Here is a 17,573-nt window from a genome sequence, read left to right as displayed (position 1 = left end):
AGTGCAAGCTCTGCATGCAGAAAATCCATATTCTATCCCAGCAGTCTGTGGTACTCTAAGCACTGCCAGGAATGACCCTTGAGCACAGAGTCAAGAGAGCTCCTGAGAAGAGCTGAATAAACACAAAGAAGACAAACAGATGGCCAATGGGCACATGATAAAATGCTCATGGTCACTGATTATCAGGGAAATGCAAATCTATGACAATGAGATTTAACCTCACAACTGTGTGAATGGCTGATTCACAAAGGGCAGAAACAAGTGCTCACAGAGATGGGAGAAAAGGTCATTCGCTGCAGGTAGGAATGTAAACTGATTTGGCCTCTTTTGAAAAGAGCTTAGAGACTCCTCAAACAAAAAAAATAATTAAAAAAAAAACCTCTAGAACTACCATATGATCTAGCAATTCCTCTCCTTGACATCTACCCCAAGGGATAAAAAACAGTAATTTGAAAAGATAGGTACATACCTATGTTTACTGTAGCACGATTTAACAACGGTCAAGGTCTGAAAACTACTCAAGTATCCAACAATAGGTGAGTAAATCATGCTCTATGAACACAATGGGATACAAGGAAGCTATAAGAAAAGAGGAAAATTTGCTCATGGATAGGGAGGATTAACATTATCAAAATGGCGATACTGCCCAAAGCACTATAGAAATTCAATGCGGTCCCTATTAGGATACCCATGACATTTTTCGAAGTAAAGTAAAGTAAAGGTAAAGGCCCTCCTGTTGATCATCGATTTGCTCGAGCAGGCCCAGTAATGTCTCCATTGGAGACTTTGTTGTTACTGTGTTTGGCATATCGAATATGTCACGGGGAGCTTGCCAGGCTCTGCCATGCGGGCGAGATACTCTCGGTAGCTTGCCGGGCTCTCCGAGAGGGGCGGAGGAATCGAACTCGGGTTGGCCATGTTGGCTGCGTGCAAGGCAAACGCCCTACCACTGTGCTATCACTCCAGCCCATTTAGCGCAGTAGGCAGCGCGTCAGTCTCATAATAATTTTTCAAAGAAATAGACAAAACACTCCTGAAATTCATATGGAACAATAAACCCCCACGAATAGCAAAAGCAATCCTTGGGGAAAAGAAGATGCGTGGTATCATCCTCTCCAACTTCAAACTGTACTACAAAGCAGTAGTAATTAAGACAGCATGGTACTGGGCTAGAAACAGACCTGCAGACCAATGGAACAGAGTTGAATATTCTGTCACAGACACCCAAATATATGACCACTTAATCTTTGACAAAGAAGCAAGAAATGTGAAGTGGAACAAGGAAAGCCTCTTCCACAAGTGGTTCTGGGAAAACTGGATAGCTACCTGCAAAAAAATGAACTCTGACCTCTGTCTAATGCCAGGCACAAAAGTCAGATCAAAGTGGATTAAAGACCTCAATATCAGACATGAATTCATAAAATACATAGAAGAAAATATAGGCAGAACTCTCCACGACATTGAAGCTAAAAAAGTCTTTAAGGATGAAACAGTACTTACCATGTAAGTATAAGCAAACATAAACAAATGGGATTACATCAAACTAAGAAGCTTCTGCACTTGAAAACAAACAGTGATGAAAATACAGAAAGAATCCACAGAACGGGAAAGAATATTTACCCAATACCCATCTGATAAGGGATTAATATCCAGGATATACAAGACACTAGTAGAACTGTACAAGAAAAATACCTTCAACCCCATCAAAAAATGGGAAGAAGAAATGAACAGAAGTTTCCTCAAAAAAAGAAATACAAATGGCCAAAAGGAACATGAAAAACTGCTCCACATCGCCATCAGGGAGATACAAATCAAAACAACAATGAGATATCATTTCACACCAGAGACTGGCACACATTCAAAAGAACAAAAGCAACCAGTGCTGGCGTGGATGTGGGGGAAATGTGGGGAAAATTCACTGTTGGTGGGAATGCCCACTAGTCCAGCCTTTCTGGAAAACAATATGGACAGTCCTTCAAAAACTAGGAAGTGAGCTTCCATATGACCCCAAAATACCACTTCTCTGAATATATTCTGAGGATGCAAAAAAGCACAGTAGAAATGACATCTTTTCCTATATGTTCATTGCAGCACTGTTCACAATAGCCAAAATCTGGAAATAACCCAAGTGTCCTAGAACAGATGACTGGTTAAAGAAACTTTGGTTCATCTACACAATGGAATATTATGCAGCTGTCAGGAGAGATGAAGTCGTGAACTTTGCTTATAAATGGACAGACATGGATAGTATCATTCTAAGTGAAATGAGGGACAGACATAGAAGGACTGCACTCATTTGTGGAGTATAAAACAGCATAACATAAGGCTGACACCTAAGGATAGTAGATGCATGGGACAGATAGATTGGTCCATAGCTGGAAGGCTGGCTCATGAGCAAAGGGGAGAAGGCAACTGGAATAGAGAATGGATCACTAAGAAAATGATGACTGAAGGAATCGGTCGGGATGGGAGATGTGTGCAGAAAGTAGATAAAGGACCAAACATGATAACCTCTCAGTGTCTGTATTGCAAACCATATGCCCAAAAGTAGAGAGAGATTATGGGGAATAATGTCTGCCATGGAGGCAAGGGGAGGGTGGGAAAGGGGGGTATACCAGGGATATTGGTGGTGGGAAATGTGCACTAGTGGAGGGATGAATGTTTGATCACTGTGTGATTGTAACCCAAACATGAAAGCTTTTAACTATCTCACGGTGATTCAATAAAATTAAAAAAAAGGAAAAGAGAAAATTTTACTTTTGCTAGAACATGAATGGAACTAAAGGGTGTCACATTAAGTAAAACAGAAGATAAATATGGAATGATCTCACTCATCAGTGAAATATAAAATAGCAAAGCAAGGGAATAGACAATATGCAATAAAAAAAGAAAAAAAGGAAAGAAAACTTGGACTCTTGACAATAGAATTGAGGTTACCAAGCTAGGGCAATAGAAGTTGTGGGGGGGGGGGATATCCTTTTAACAGTAGTGAAAAGGTATTGGCATTGAGTGTGATAAATTAACATCATACACCCACAACATAAGCATCAGCGCTGTTGTGAAATCCTGTGTTACCTCAACTTTCAATAAGTAGCTTGAGCTCAAGTTGTGTCTTGACTCTGCCCTTTAAGTAGCTGTTAGTTTAAACTAGTAACAGTTAACCACCTGGGCTTAATTTCCTCTCTCAAAGAGGACTAATAATGTTGACCTTGCAGACAGTTGCTATAAGGATCAAATTAGAATAATAACAGATGCTTAGCACATAATAAATAGTCAATAGATCTGATATGTTACCTGATTACAAATTCAGTAGGGACCTTTCAGTAGGGACCATGTCACAATCATGTTTGTACCTATTTCTTTCCATGTCTTTCAAAAGCGAAGGTTTTCAATATTTTGTCAGTTTAGTAACATTCACATACAACATCTATATTCATATCTCTTATCACTATGGATCCCTATTCCACTGAGAACACAATATGAAAAGTAAAAAAAAAAATGGCACCTTGGGATTATTTCCAGACAATCTATATTCATGGATATGTCAGTACCCACATATTTTGGTGAAGATCACGCACTTGTTATTTAATGAAGGATTCCTTAACAATTGGATACACAGAGCAAAGCCTTATTTTCTCTCCTGATGGTGACTTCCTTCCATCATTTTGCACTGAGTAGAGCCCAGGTGAATTTGGGGCAACTGGAGGTTCACTCAAAGACCATAAACTGCTCATTAAATTCAGCAGCAGATCTGTAAATGTCAAACTCACTAATTAAATACCTTAAGTGTAACTTTAGAAAAAGGAACAGAAGCATTTCAATCCCAAGGGGAGCAGAAAAGCTCTGTGCTTCAAAGAGTCATTTAAAAGTGACTCTATGGACACAATACTCAATAGTGTAGCCACTAGTCAGAGAGGCTATGTACATTTGAACAAAGTATTTAGTTCCTCGGTCAGGCTAGCCACATGTGGCCAGCAGCAAATAACACCACTTTTTAAAAAAATTGATAGAAATATGCTCAAAAACTTTTAAAAAGTTATTACTTAGTTCTCTTGAGGAATCCATCTCATCAAACTGTTTGGGGTGCTGGAGAGTTAAGATAGTGGGTAGGGCACTTGCCTTACAAGTGGCCAACGTGGGTTTGGTTCCCGGCATCCCACATGCTCCCTCAAGAACCACCAGGAGTAATTACTGAGTGAAGACCCAGGAGTAACCCTGGAGTATCACTGGGTATGGAACCAAAACAACAAAACCCAAAAATATCTATAAAAACACTATCTCTTTGGCTTTACACCAAAGAAATAGTACAGAGTAGGTAGGGCAGGATGGGTAGGGCAGAGAACTTGTTTTGCATGGGGCTGACCCAGGTTCAATCCCTGGCATTGCATATGGTCCCCCCCAGCAATGTCAGGAATGATCTCAGAGTGCAGAGCCAGGAATAAGTCCTGAGTACAGGTGGGTATTGCTCAAAACAAACAACAACAAAATTGTTTGTGTGAGACAAGTACCTAGTATTCTCGGTGATAGAATCGAAACTGAATTTAACCAAGCCTTCATGCTACTTTCCTTCTTTTTTTTTCTTTTTGGGTCACACCTGGCGATGCACAAGGGGTTACTCCTGGCTCTGCACTCAGGAATTATACCCGGCGATGCACAGGGGTTACTCCTGGCTCTGCACTCAGGAATTACCCCTGGCGGTGCTCAGGGGACCATATGGGATGCTGGGAATTGAACCCGAGTCAGCTGCATGCAAGGCAAACGCCCTACCCACTGTGCTATTGCTCCAGCCCCTAGTTTCCTTCTTTTTTTTTTTTTAATTTTTTTTCCCTTTATTTTATTTTATTTTTTTTTAAAGTTGTAGATTTACAATTTTTTGTGCTTTGGTTTCAATTATACAATGATCAGATACCCATCCCTCCACCAGTGCCCATTTTCCACCACCATGGATAATATCCCTCCCACCCCCATCCCCCCATCCCCCCTGTCTCTGTGGCAGGGCAATCCCCTGTGTTCTCTCTCTCCTTTTGGGTGTTGTGGTGTGCAAAAGAGGAATTGAGTGGCAAACATGTTCAGTCCATAGTCTACTTTCGACATGCATCTCCCCTCCTGGGAGGATCCTCCAAACATCCTTTATTTGGTGCTCCCTTCTCTATCTGAACTGCCCTTTCCTCTAGGATACCCGACTGGCCTCTAAGTTATGGAGTAATCCTCCTGGTGCTGATCTCAGCTATTCTTGGGTATTAATCTCATACTTTGTTACTTTATATCCCCCAGATGAATGCAATCTTTCTATGTCTATCCCTCTCTTTCTGACTCATTTCGCTTAGCATGATACTTTCCATATTGTACCACTTGTATGTAAATTTCATGACTTCATCTTTTCTAAGAGCTACATAGTACTCCATTGTGTAGATGTACCAAAGTTTCTTTAACCAGTCATCTGTTCTTGGGCATTCAGGTGTTTTCCAGATTCTGGCTATTGTAAAGAGTGCTGCAATGAACAAACAAGTGCTGATGTCACTTCGACTATACATTTTTGCCTCTCTGGGATATATTCCCAGGAGTGGTATTGCTGGGTCAAATGGGAGCTCAATTTCTAATTTTTTGAGAATCGTCCATACTGTTTTCCAGAAGGGCTGAACCAGTGGACATTCCCACCAACAGTGAAGGAGTGTCCCTTTCTCGCCACATCCACGCCCTAGTTTCCTTCTTAACACCGGGAAGTAAAACAGAAGAGCAAGGTAAATAACATCCTAAGAAAGACACAGTTCAATCCACAAGGTAAGACATTTTGCAGATCAATGCGGAGGGTCGATGGAGGTGAAGAAAGGATGGGCGGTCCAAATCATGATTCTGGATTGACAAAGACCTTGGTTTGATACCAATATGAAAAAAAAAGAAATAAAAAAAATAGAAGATATTCCTGAGCCAATCAGAAAAAAATGTAGTTATATGGACTCCATTAGATGATTCTAAAGAATTAATGGTAATTTAGTTGTGAAAATAACATCATCATTGAGGTTATTTAAGAAAGTAATCATTGTTTTTAAGAGATGTATAATAAAATATGTGTGGGTGATTTCAGGGTCTGAGACTTGCTTTAAAAGAAAAAAAGTAAAACTCTAATTTACAAAACACCACCCTTGGTCCATTTTAAGTAAAAAAGCTGCATTGCAGCTTTTATTGGGGCTTTTACATTTTTATTTACTCCTCCGTGGTTGAAACAGATGGGTAGGAGAGAAAAAGATCTAGTTGGGGCAACACTGATTTATTTTCTTGATACCTTGGTGATGAGATGACAGTACTTTCTCTGGAATTCTGAACTAAATCAGAGAAGTCTTCCCCTCTTGCATGCTGAAAAAACTGCCAACATGTATAAAGTGCCAGAGCTAGAAGGTGATTTCCTGGACAAGCCCTCTAATGTGCCCCGTGCCAAAGCTTTTTTTGGGTACTACAAATGCTGGCTTTCAGTGATGGTGAGAAGAGGCTTTTGGGGAAGGTAATCTGGTATTAATCTACCCAAATTATAGTGCATGTGCCCCTGAATTCCACAGCCTGTTGTGTCTATGTAAAATGATCTATGCAGGGATATTCACTGCAGTATTAGGAACAAAAAAATTAAAGAAAAATAAATGTCCAGTGATAGGGAGATGGGTAAAGCTATTGACAGTACAACAAACTAGTCATAAAAATAATTAGAAAGCTCTGTATGTATAACACATGTGTATGTTGAGTATACATAGACATATCTAATGAGTGTGTATTTGAATATACATATATTTTTATATATATTCTTAATAAAAAGAGGAAGAACTATTTTCCTTCTTTGACTTACAAGCAATAGCTAAGAATCCAGTTCAGGTGTCCAACGACTGATATGAGTGGATAATAAAGGTGTGGTAAATGTACACAGTGGAATACTTTGCAGCCACATGGAAGGATGTAATCATATAATTTGCTGTAAGTTGGATGGAACTGGAGGATACCATGTTAAGTGAAGTCTGAAGAGAAGGAAAATACTGGATGATCTCACTGATCTGTGGCATATTGAGTAATAGGACGAAGGAAATGCAAGGTCTCAAAGTGGGTAGGATACCTAGATAACGAGTTATCATATAGAAATTTCATATAGAAATGAGAAAGACAGGGAAGGAAAGACATCAAGGGGGAAGGGAAGGAGGATGGGAAGTCATGGGGACAAAGCTTAGAGGCCATGGGTATCTGGGTGGTGTAGAGATGTGATATTTGTATATGTAGAAATCATAAAGCAACAGCACTGTAAGCATGAGATCCAAACTACAATGATTTGAAGATGTGCTGGTGGAAGGAAGTTAACACCGGTAGTGGGACTGGTATTGGAACATCGTATACCTGAGATCTTACTATTATACATTCCAAATCATGGTGGCTCCATATATATATATATATATATATATATATATATACATATATATATATATATAGAGAGAGAGAGAGAGAGAGAGAGAGAAAGTATCTCTGGAAGGATCCACAAGAACCCAACACCATTGGTCACCCTGGAGGTTAGGAGCAGGGGACTAATCCTGCACAGTCTCTGGTTCTCTGGCGCTTTTGACACCACCAACGCTACCTTTTAAAAAAATAAATAAATTTCAAAAATAATAGTGGGCAAGTAGAAAAAAATTTCTTTTTGCTGGATTGTGCAAAATGGCTCTACTTCTGAGGCTGCAAAGGAAGTTTTCATTTTTATCACCAGGGACCCAAAGGTGCTGACAACCAGGGGGACTGTGGCCTCTGCTCTGTCCCACAACCCCCTCTCTCTCAGATGCCGCAGCACAAAATAGAGAAATCCGTCACTCTCTTCCAGCTTTCCAACAACACCCCCTCGGACCCTCCTGCCCACCTGCTCACAGTCCACCCCAGGGCACCAACCAGTCACTTCTAATTGCAAAATTCACATCAATAGCCACACAGAAAAACCAGCCAGGAGGACAGGCAAAGGGGGAATATCCCTTCCTCAGCCATGTTTGGCCAGATAGCCATGGCAAAAAATACAATCAGGGGCAGTGAGTGAGTCATGGCAACCCAAAGTGGCCCAACTTTTGCATAAGAGAAATCTTATCCAGCACGCACACACATACGCACACACACCCACATACACAGTCGTTGGGCCCAGTGAAAGTCTTCAACTATTGCTTCCAGTCTTTATTTATTGCTTAAGATGCTAGGCCCTTAACATCTTAAGTCAACTGGAATTTCTCCTATACACCTCCTCATCCCGAGTCCACACTTCTCTGGTGCCCTCTCACACCCTCTGCCCACTGCTGTTCTCTTCCCAAGTGTTTTCATTGTCTCAAATAGTTTCCTCACTTGCCCAAGTCATCCTGTGCTTCCCAGCCAGCAGCCCAGGGGTGAGTGTTTACCTGCACTCAGGCATATTCAGCACTCAAAGCAGTGCCCAGCACATGAAAAGGTGATCCATGAATATTTATTACATGAAAAAAACCTCTATTCACATTCAAGCTTTCCAAGATTTCTCAGGTTTCTCTCACTGGACACGGAATGTGCCGAGAACACATTCTCCCTGGCGGAGCATCTCAGTTTGTGTCACCATACTGTTTGTCAAGCCAACCTCCTGAAGCCTCGGGTGAGGGTAGTGGGGGCTCTTAGCTGGTCTGGGGATTTTTGTGGTCTAAGAGACACCTCCCCACTGCAGTCCGAAATGTAGAGTGTGTGAGACTCCAACACCATCCAGGCAGCCGCAGAACAAGTTCAACACCCATGAGAAAGCGAGTATGGTGAGAAAAATGGAGAGAAAAATGAAACAAAAGACAATAATTTTTTCTTTACTGTAACTGGAAGTGGAAAAACCTTGAGCACCCAAAGGGCAAAAGTATCTGACACCCAATCTTTTCCCTGATGCTTTAGAGGGGCTAACTTGCCAACAGGCAAATAAATTACACATACACACACACACACACACATACACACACACACACACCCCCTCTTACAGAGAGAAAGAGAGACAGAGAGAGTGATTATCCAATAGCATTTAATGTGCTTCAGTACGTACAGTTAAGAAGGATGAATATAGAAATGAAGGCAAATTGCTTTCATTTCCAATCTACATATTTCCATGTGAGTAGTAAGGGAGGCATTCTGCCTGGACCACTAGTTCTAGATTTGTGGGTTCCACTAGACCAACAGTTCTAAACCATGGTGCTCCTGTGAACTCAATGGTCACCAACAAAAATGAGGGGAAAGGGAAAGTCTAAAACAGCTTCAGCTTCTGACCAGTCCATCAACGGCCTCTTTCCAAATTGGGACACTTCTGAATGTTTTCATGTTTCCATCCACTGGCCATCTCCACACCCTGCACCCCTACCTCCAGCCCCAGGTCTGACCCTAGGGCCCCTGTGGTGAGCTTTTCCTGATTTGAACATTCTAAGGTACTTTTCCCTAAAGCTTGGCCTTGCAAAACGCTTTATTTATTCTTCTATTTTCTCTTATTTTTCACTAGAAAAAATCAGTTCCAGAGCTAAGACAGGTTCCTAAGGTGTTATGAAATGTGTCCTCCCTTTAAATGCAGGAAGATCTTGGTGGAATCAGGGTGAGTCTCATCCTGAAACCCATGAGTGGGAGTAATTCTTTGGTCTCCACTTTTTTGCTCCCAAGGTCCTGAGCGATGTTTCTCCACTGGCTGTGGGAAAAGGGCTTAGAAACTTCAGAGTCCCAGGGAGCAGAGAGAGCAGTCACACTAAACCACTGTCATCGGAGTCATCCCAGAAACCCAGCGGAACACAGGCTTCCTACCTCTGCTTTTCAAGAGTTTGTACAACGGTTCTGGGGCTCCCGGGAGCTCTCTTCATTCCCCCCCCACCCCCACCCCGAGAGAAGAGGCCCCAGCCTCTCAAACAAGCAGTCAGCACAGTCAACACAGGAACAATGAAAACCACAGGAGTCGCAGCAGCCCTTTCTCACAAAATCTTCATCCCTGCATCTTGGTATTATCCATATACGCCCCAATATGAGAAAGAAAACGCAAAACCCCATCAATCACCCAGACTCCCCATCTCTATAGACTCTAAGGTCTGTGAAAGGAAGAGTGTGGCTTCAGTTCAAATCACCTTGTGAGTTTTCTGAAACCTCTGAGCTTCATTCAGGATTTGCCCCTTTAATGTGGGGGATATCACAGCATGGGCCAACATGGCTGAGGTGTGTACCACTGTGGCTCACACTTGAATGTGATTTAACGAACACAGATGATAGTATCAGGATCAATGTGTTAAGCAAGTGAACCCTTGCAGACACTTTTTCTAACGGTGGGCACAAAGTAAGTGCCCAGAACTGTTAGCTGTTCCCGGGACCGTGACCTTCTTACCTTTTCTGCCTACAAGAAAGGTTAACGGGCATGCATAAAGTCGCACATTTTCTATTTCACGCACATTCCATTATTACCTATTTTACCACCTGGAACAGCTGAAAAGCTTCCAGTCTGCCCTTGAACTAAGGACAATTTTCTCTAGGAGAGGGTTCAGTCAGCTGACAGGAATCCCAACCACGCAAGAGGATACAGCACAATGTGGAGAAAGTTTCCGTGTGTGTTTACAGAAATGTGAGCTGGCAGTGGCCTGGTTGTGTGGCATGTGCTGTCTGGACGTGAAAAGCTGAGTTCTGTGTGGCCATCATTTCTCAGACAGTCCCAGTGGAGACGCTGACAAATGAAAAATTATAGCATACAATCATTTTCAGAAAGGAAGTAAAATGAGGAAATAACCGAATAACAGGGCGAGGGGGGAGGCGGGAGTGGCTGGACATAACGCGTCCCACTGCTATTAGAACAGCATTCGACAAAATCAGGAGCAAAGCAAATGCTCTCCAAGGACCTCTCAGCGCCAAAGTCCACGAATGTTTCTAAAATCTTATAAAGGGACTGAGGAACAAAGGCAGAAGACAGCAGGAAATGTAGAAGCATAGTATCAATCCTCAGTTTTTCCACTTGGCAATCAAATCTTCTTACCTTTGGAGGGAGAACTGGGTGCCTTGGAAGAAGAGCCTGTCTTTAAACACACTTTAAAACTGATTCAATATCTTGGCTATGCTCAAAATAAACATTTCCATATAACAGAACATGATACAGCTATTTAAAAACACTGTTTACAAAGGGTTTGCCATAACATTTTCATACAGGCATTTTCCTTCATTAACCAAAGGGAGGGAAAGGATGCACAACTGGATAGTTTAACCTCAATTATGTTAAAAAAAAACCCTAAATATTGACAGTGATTGGCTCTGCATGCCAAAATGAGAGCTATTTCTTTTTCTTTTTATTTCTTACAACTGTACAACTTTTTTCCACGAGCACATATTACCTTTATGATAGGTGAAAACAAATTAAAATGGCAGCAAATTATACTGAAACTCCAAGAGGTTTTCAGAGATTGAAGAAGCCAGGTGTCACACATGTGTGTATATGTGAGTAGGTGGTGATGGTGGTGACAGAGATGGTGGTCGTGCTGGTGTTGGTGGTGATGTAACAGTGGTGGCTGTGGTGGTGGGGATGTGGAAACAGTGATGGTGGTAAATGCTGGTGGGTGATGGTAATGGTGGTGGTTGGTGTAGTGATGGTGACTTGGTTGATGACGATGGTGGTGGTGGTGATGGGAGTGGTTATGGCTATGGTGGTGGTGACTGTGGTAACGATGGCAGTAAGAAAACAAACAGTTCCTGGCTCCTGACGGCCATGTCTGGCCTTGTGTCCAAACCAGCATGCACTTCAGTGCCCGGTGCGTGTCAAAATGCCATCAGCTCTGCTCATGGGGGATCCCAGCCCTCTTTCTCCTTCTCCTCTGCCAGTGGTGTGGGCTTGGTTTTGTTTTCCTGCCACTCATCAGTACCTCCACACTGCAGCTTAAGGAGCCATGCTAGTGTCTATCACGATCCATCCTTTTCTAAACAACTCTAGTGACAAGTCTGGCTAAGGGGAAGCCTGAAGTTTCTTGAGTCTGAGGAGACAGTGATTATCTTTGCCTTCCAGATCCCTTGCACCATCCTGAGCCTTAGGGTAATTTCGGGAGCTGCCTCCTGGATTCTGGATTCAGGATACCTGTAGAGATTTCAGGAATGTACTGGGAAGCCTGGCAGGATTCCCCCCTTTAGTTAAAATTTCTTGAGAGAAAAAACCTTTATGAGGAAAGCCAGGGGTGGAGTTTGATTCTAAAATTCGTTATCTTGCTTGTGACCTTCTGGAATCAGAATTCTTCCCTGTGCCTCAAAGACCCCTATACTACCCCAGGAGGTTACCCAACCATGGGACCCATCAACAAGCTTGACAGATCCACTCCCCTCTCAGAGATCTAGAGAGGAATGAGGGTCCTCTCTGAAGTCACTTCAGGTTCAAATCCTGTCTCTACTGTGGTATGAAATTGGCAAGCCCCCCGCCCCATTTCTCTGCACCTCCATTTTCTCAAAAGACCAACAGGACAAGAAGTAATGGGGTTGGGGAGCAGGCAGATGGGAAGCGTGTGGAATGGCTGGCACCTGAACATAAACATTTCCAGTCAAGCACAAACCAAGAGTCAGCCTGCCCTGCTACTCAATGCCTAGAAAAAAAGAGACTGCAGATGACAGTTTTGCAGGGGGACCCCAAATAGAGGCTGAGGAAAAGCAAGAATTCTGTCAGCCCCCTTCTCCTCAACCTGAGGCAGCAGTGTGGTGCCACCCCTCTGGGCGCCCCACCACTCACCAGCTACCAGATGCATCTGGGGTGAAGAGACAGGACAGGCGAAACCAGGCCGCCCCACGGGGGACTATTTATAGCCAAGTGTTCCTTCACCTCCAATTTACCATGTAACAGTTTGGTTGGCTCAGCTTTGGGAAACAGTGTTCTTGTCAAAATATTCCTCAAAAATATCCCCAATCTGAAGAGATAATTGGTGAGGAGGCCCAGAAAGGATTGATGGGAACTTCTTCTGCCAGGTTAATGGGTCCGATCGGCCTGACTGGTTTGGCATCGCTACAGAGATGCCTCCTCACAGCAGGCAACTTGTAGGCAATGACTGATGGGTATTTACCTTTCCCCAGGAAACAGAGTTAGCACAACAGGAAGAGATGATCAATGTATACTTTAAAAGAACGTGTATACAAACAAACTCCCTCCCATATGTTACTGGGTTTCCTCCAAAGAAAACAGATTAAATCAGATGCTACCAGGCTCTCGTACTGGATCAGGCTGTGGAAATTCCAGGCCCCCTTCTCAAGAAGTTGGGAAAGCAAAACAAACACCAGTGAAAAGGTTAGATATCAAAGCAAGACATTTGTAATGAGCCAAAGAATAATACAGATAATGAGTTTTGCAGCAGATGAGGGAAAAACAGGATCGCTCCAGGCTTAGGAATACTCCAAGAGGCAGTGGGGTTTGAGCTGAACCAATGCAGGGACAGAGAATACAGCAAAGCAGAGAAAGTGAGAAAGCATTCCAGGGGTCTGGAGACGGTCCAGTAGTAAGGGCACGTGCCCAGCTTTTGTGCCCTACCCAGGTTTGATTCCGAGCATTACATGGTCCCCTGAGCACTGCGGTGTGCAGCCTGGGTAGCCCAGCACTTCAAGGCCTAAGCAGTATCTTCAGGCCTTTGCACCGAACTGCCATCCTGGTTTGCTGAAAACTGTCAGTGGGGTGCTCCAAAGTAGGGGACTTGGTATGAGCTACGGCATGGGAGCCTGACCAGACAATTCAAGTTTGGAGAAGAGTGGGCTTAATGGGGTAGCATAAATGGGGGCAAATGCATAGAAGGCAGAGCACGTGAGCCCTCAGAGGTGGTCCCATACTTTGCCCATAAGTTTTCTAGAGCCTCAACTCATTTCAGATGAGGAAACGGAAACTCAGGAAAGTTAGGTGACTCTGTATAAGATCACAAAGTTAGTTATCAGTGGCTGATCCCAATCTGTGGCCACCCATTCCAATTTGAGTCAAGAGACTCCCAGCCGGAGGCGACAGACAATACAGTTTGAATCAGACCTATAGACACAAGAGGGACTCACTAAAGGCTTGTTGATGAAACTGATAAGAGATCCACCATCTGATTGCAGACCCAGCATTTAGGCATCTCAGATTTTATTTTATCTCCTCCCCATCACCTCTCCCCCTAGGGAATGAAAATCTGGACTGGGGGGGTAGGGGGTGGTGGTAACCATACACTGGGGAAGGGGGGATATAAACATAAACCTGGAAGATAAAAGGCAGTGGAAGTCTCAAAGGATTTCAGATCTCTAACCTTACAGTGGCATGCCTGGGTACAAAGGGCAGAAAACAAACCCCCTTCTGTGGGTGGCAGGTGGGCTGTAGGAATGGAACACCTGTTCCTCCTTTTCAAGGCCTGTAATCTCTCGGCTCTTTGAAGCTGTGAGAACTCAGGTGCTTTTGACATTTCCATTTTAAAGAAGAACCCCAGGGGGAAATGACCTAGGGAAAGGGTGTCAGGATAGAGTGAGGGGCTAGGACCCATCCCCCTCCCCACACACACACACATACAACCTACCCTACCACTTTCCCTCACCCATACCACTGAGGAATAAGAAAAGGAAATAACCTGACACACTCCTGGGAAGCAAGGTGGTGGGTGCTTCATTTCATGGCTAGAGAAGTTATTACACATAGATTTCTAGAAATTTCTTTCAGGCCATTTCTGGAAGTCTCAGAGGAGTCCTCCAAGCAGCTGGTATGGCGTTATGTATAACCCAGAAGCAATAAAAAATAACTAAAAGGCACAAAATGAATCACTATTAAACCTGGCATTGAAAAAGGCACAGGAAAGAACCAACCTTAAGTAACTGGCCATCTCCGGTCCCCAGGAATAAAACGGTCCTGTTCATTACCACGGTGCCATAAACAGACGTCAGGTCAGAATGAATCAGGGTTGATGCGGCGATTGGTTGCACTCTTTCAGGCTGATCCCCTTCTTTCTGAATATGGACATGAGAAGACACATTACAGAGAAAGAAAAAGAGGTTACTTTTTTATGACAACAGTTCTCCTTACAATAAATGTCATTCATGCTTCCCTGGAAAGGATATTAAAGGGTCCTCAAACATATTTTCTTAGACAAAATCCCCCGAAGCAAGCTGTCATTCCCTTTCTCAGAAAACCACCCTGTGCTTGCCCACCCCATGGAAAGCTGTTTGTTTTCTCAGTATTAAGATGTATTGATGACCAGCAGGGAGCTGACCATCCAGTCTGCTCTCCCCCAGCTGATCTATGAAACAGGGCTTCTCAGTTTTTGCCAAGGAAGAACCCAGTGTTGAGTTGGGAGGGAGACTGTCTTATATTTGGTGGTTTGCAGGATCCTTCTGTAATTTATCTGAGCTAGGATTTGGCTTTAGGGAGGTTAAACAAGAAAAGAAGCCCTTTCTCAAGGAGTGAGACAGGTCTTTCTATTGGGTGTGATGGCAGAGTGGAGGGACAATGGATTTACAGAAAGGGAGCAACAAAAAAACTCCAAAAGTTAGGGCCATTCACTCAAGGGTCAAGGGGAAAAGCCTTATGATAGACAGAGAGTATGAGAACCACAAGGGTCCAAAGGAACCCAGCACCAGGGCTGGACCTGAAGGTCCAATTCACTCCCCAAAGGCATTTCAATGAACTGAAAATCTGGGCACAATAACCACATACTTGCTCCCCATCATTAAATAAAGCACCACTTTACACCCAGAGCAGAGAGAATGTTGACCAGAAACGTCTCTCTTTTTCTTATTTTAAAGGCATGAAGTATTTCCTGCTGCTTCCTGCCTTCAACGACAGGAAGCCGAGTTTGCTACACAAATCTCTGGAAGATAGGGAGCTAGAGAGAGCCGTTTGCAAGCTGCAGCTACTGAACACAGTGTGATAACAAGCGTTATCTGCCAGGGCTCAGTTCCCAACCGAACTAAGGTTTCAAAGGCATGTTTAAGTTTGAGCCAAAAGGAGAGCCGGTAAACTTCAGATGCATCAGTGCCAATTCCTAAAGCCATCCCAGTTTGGGAAAGAGAGAGGTGGTTCAGGGGAGGCTGAAACTTATTAACTTCTTTATACTAATGCCAACTGTGTTTATGTCTTTCAATTTCTGTCTGACTAAATATTCATTATTTTTAAACCCACCAAGTTTCATTAACATCGAAACTAAATGCATTCATGGGCTACATTGATTTCTGAAGCCTTTAAAGAGCCGTTTCTATTTCTTTGTCAAAGTTATACGGGAAGGAAGAGATAAGCGGACAAGGACTGTGCCCATGTCATGATCACTTTTCAAGGCAAAAATGTCAGAACCTAAGAAAAAGTGATTTCTTTGCATGAAATATTTTATCGTGAACTCCAGTGAAGGAGAGTTTTGGAAAACTCATTACAGATCTTTTTTTTTTCCTTCCCCTGTTAAAAGATATTCTTGAAGAGGCCAGGAAAGATGAAAAACTGTCCTGTGAAAACTGAAGTCAAGAGGGGGGAAAAATCCCTGTAGGCTTTAAGAATAAGAACAATAGATTACTGTTTGGATACGGCCACCTCATGATTTTGAGCAGAAAAAGAAAAATCATCTGACCTTTAACTTTAAACACACACACACACACACACACACACACTCTCTCTCTCACACACACACACACACACACACACTCTCTCTCTCACTCTCTCTCTCTCTCTCACACACACACACACACACACCCCTTCCTTTAAAATAAAGCCAGAATTGTTCAAAGATCACTCATCAAGCTATGCTTATTACCTTCATTAAACAGTTAAGGCTTATGCACAGACTTTGGTGTCATTTCTTTCTCTGGTCATCTGAATGTTCTGCCACCACTCTCTTTGGCCAAAGAACTCTACTGTCCTCATCCCACAGCACCGCGAATTAGTCTATGGATTGTCAGCTATCCATAAACAAGAACCACACAGGAGCGTGTTTTCCCTTCTCTAGCTGTAGGTATTTATTAAGTAGCTATTTTTTTTTGTTTGCTTTTTTGGGTCACACCCAACAATGTTCAGGAGTTACTCCTGGCTCATGCACTCAGGAATCTCAGGAATTACTCCTGGCAGTGCTTAGGGGACCATATGGGATGCCGGGGATCAAACCTGGGTCGGCCGCGTGCAAGGCAAATGCCCTACCCGCTTACCTATCACTCCAGTCCCTTAAGTAGCTATTTTTGATTTGCCAAAGACTGTGCCCATCACAAGTTGACTCTGCGGGGGTGGGATATTTTGTTTGTGAAAGACTGAAAAGGAACAGATTACAGCCTCACCCTTCCTAAAGTCCTCCCCTGATTTTTGACTAGATCATTTTAATTTTATGAAAGAAAGTTCTGGACCAATAGCTTTAGTAAGTAACAGTGTTCCCAGGGGCCAGTGCCATAGAACAAATAACCTGAGACAAGGAGTCAGAAGTTCAGTGTGAGCTGGTTCTCACTACATGAGCTGGGCAATTTGGTAACCAAGTTGGGTGTTGGCTTTCTCAGCTGTGTGTAAGGGTAATGATGCTTAATTGATAATGTAGCTGTGAATAAGACAAAGAAATAAGAACAGCAGAAATAGTAGCATGTTTAAAAATGTTAGCTGGTACTATCAGGAGCAA

The 17,573-nt window shown here is 43.0% G+C and overlaps 1 protein-coding gene across 1 annotated transcript in view; it reads right to left on the bottom strand.

Moving 5' to 3' along the window:
* Window positions 1–17,573, bottom strand: part of PLXNC1 (plexin C1) — a 177,587-nt gene that overhangs the window by 141,351 nt on the left and 18,663 nt on the right. The window contains exon 2 of the mRNA XM_056115891.1: window positions 14,800–14,940. Coding sequence (XP_055971866.1) covers window positions 14,800–14,940 — 141 coding nt within the window. The remainder of the gene's footprint in view (window positions 1–14,799; window positions 14,941–17,573) is intronic.

This window comes from Sorex fumeus, unplaced genomic scaffold (assembly GCF_029834395.1).
Source record: "Sorex fumeus unplaced genomic scaffold, SorFum_2.1 ptg000003l, whole genome shotgun sequence".
In the NCBI taxonomy this organism is placed as follows: Eukaryota; Metazoa; Chordata; class Mammalia; order Eulipotyphla; family Soricidae; genus Sorex; species Sorex fumeus.
Note: the sequence above shows the minus strand (reverse complement) of the source record. Positions and strands in the feature narration are given on the sequence as shown.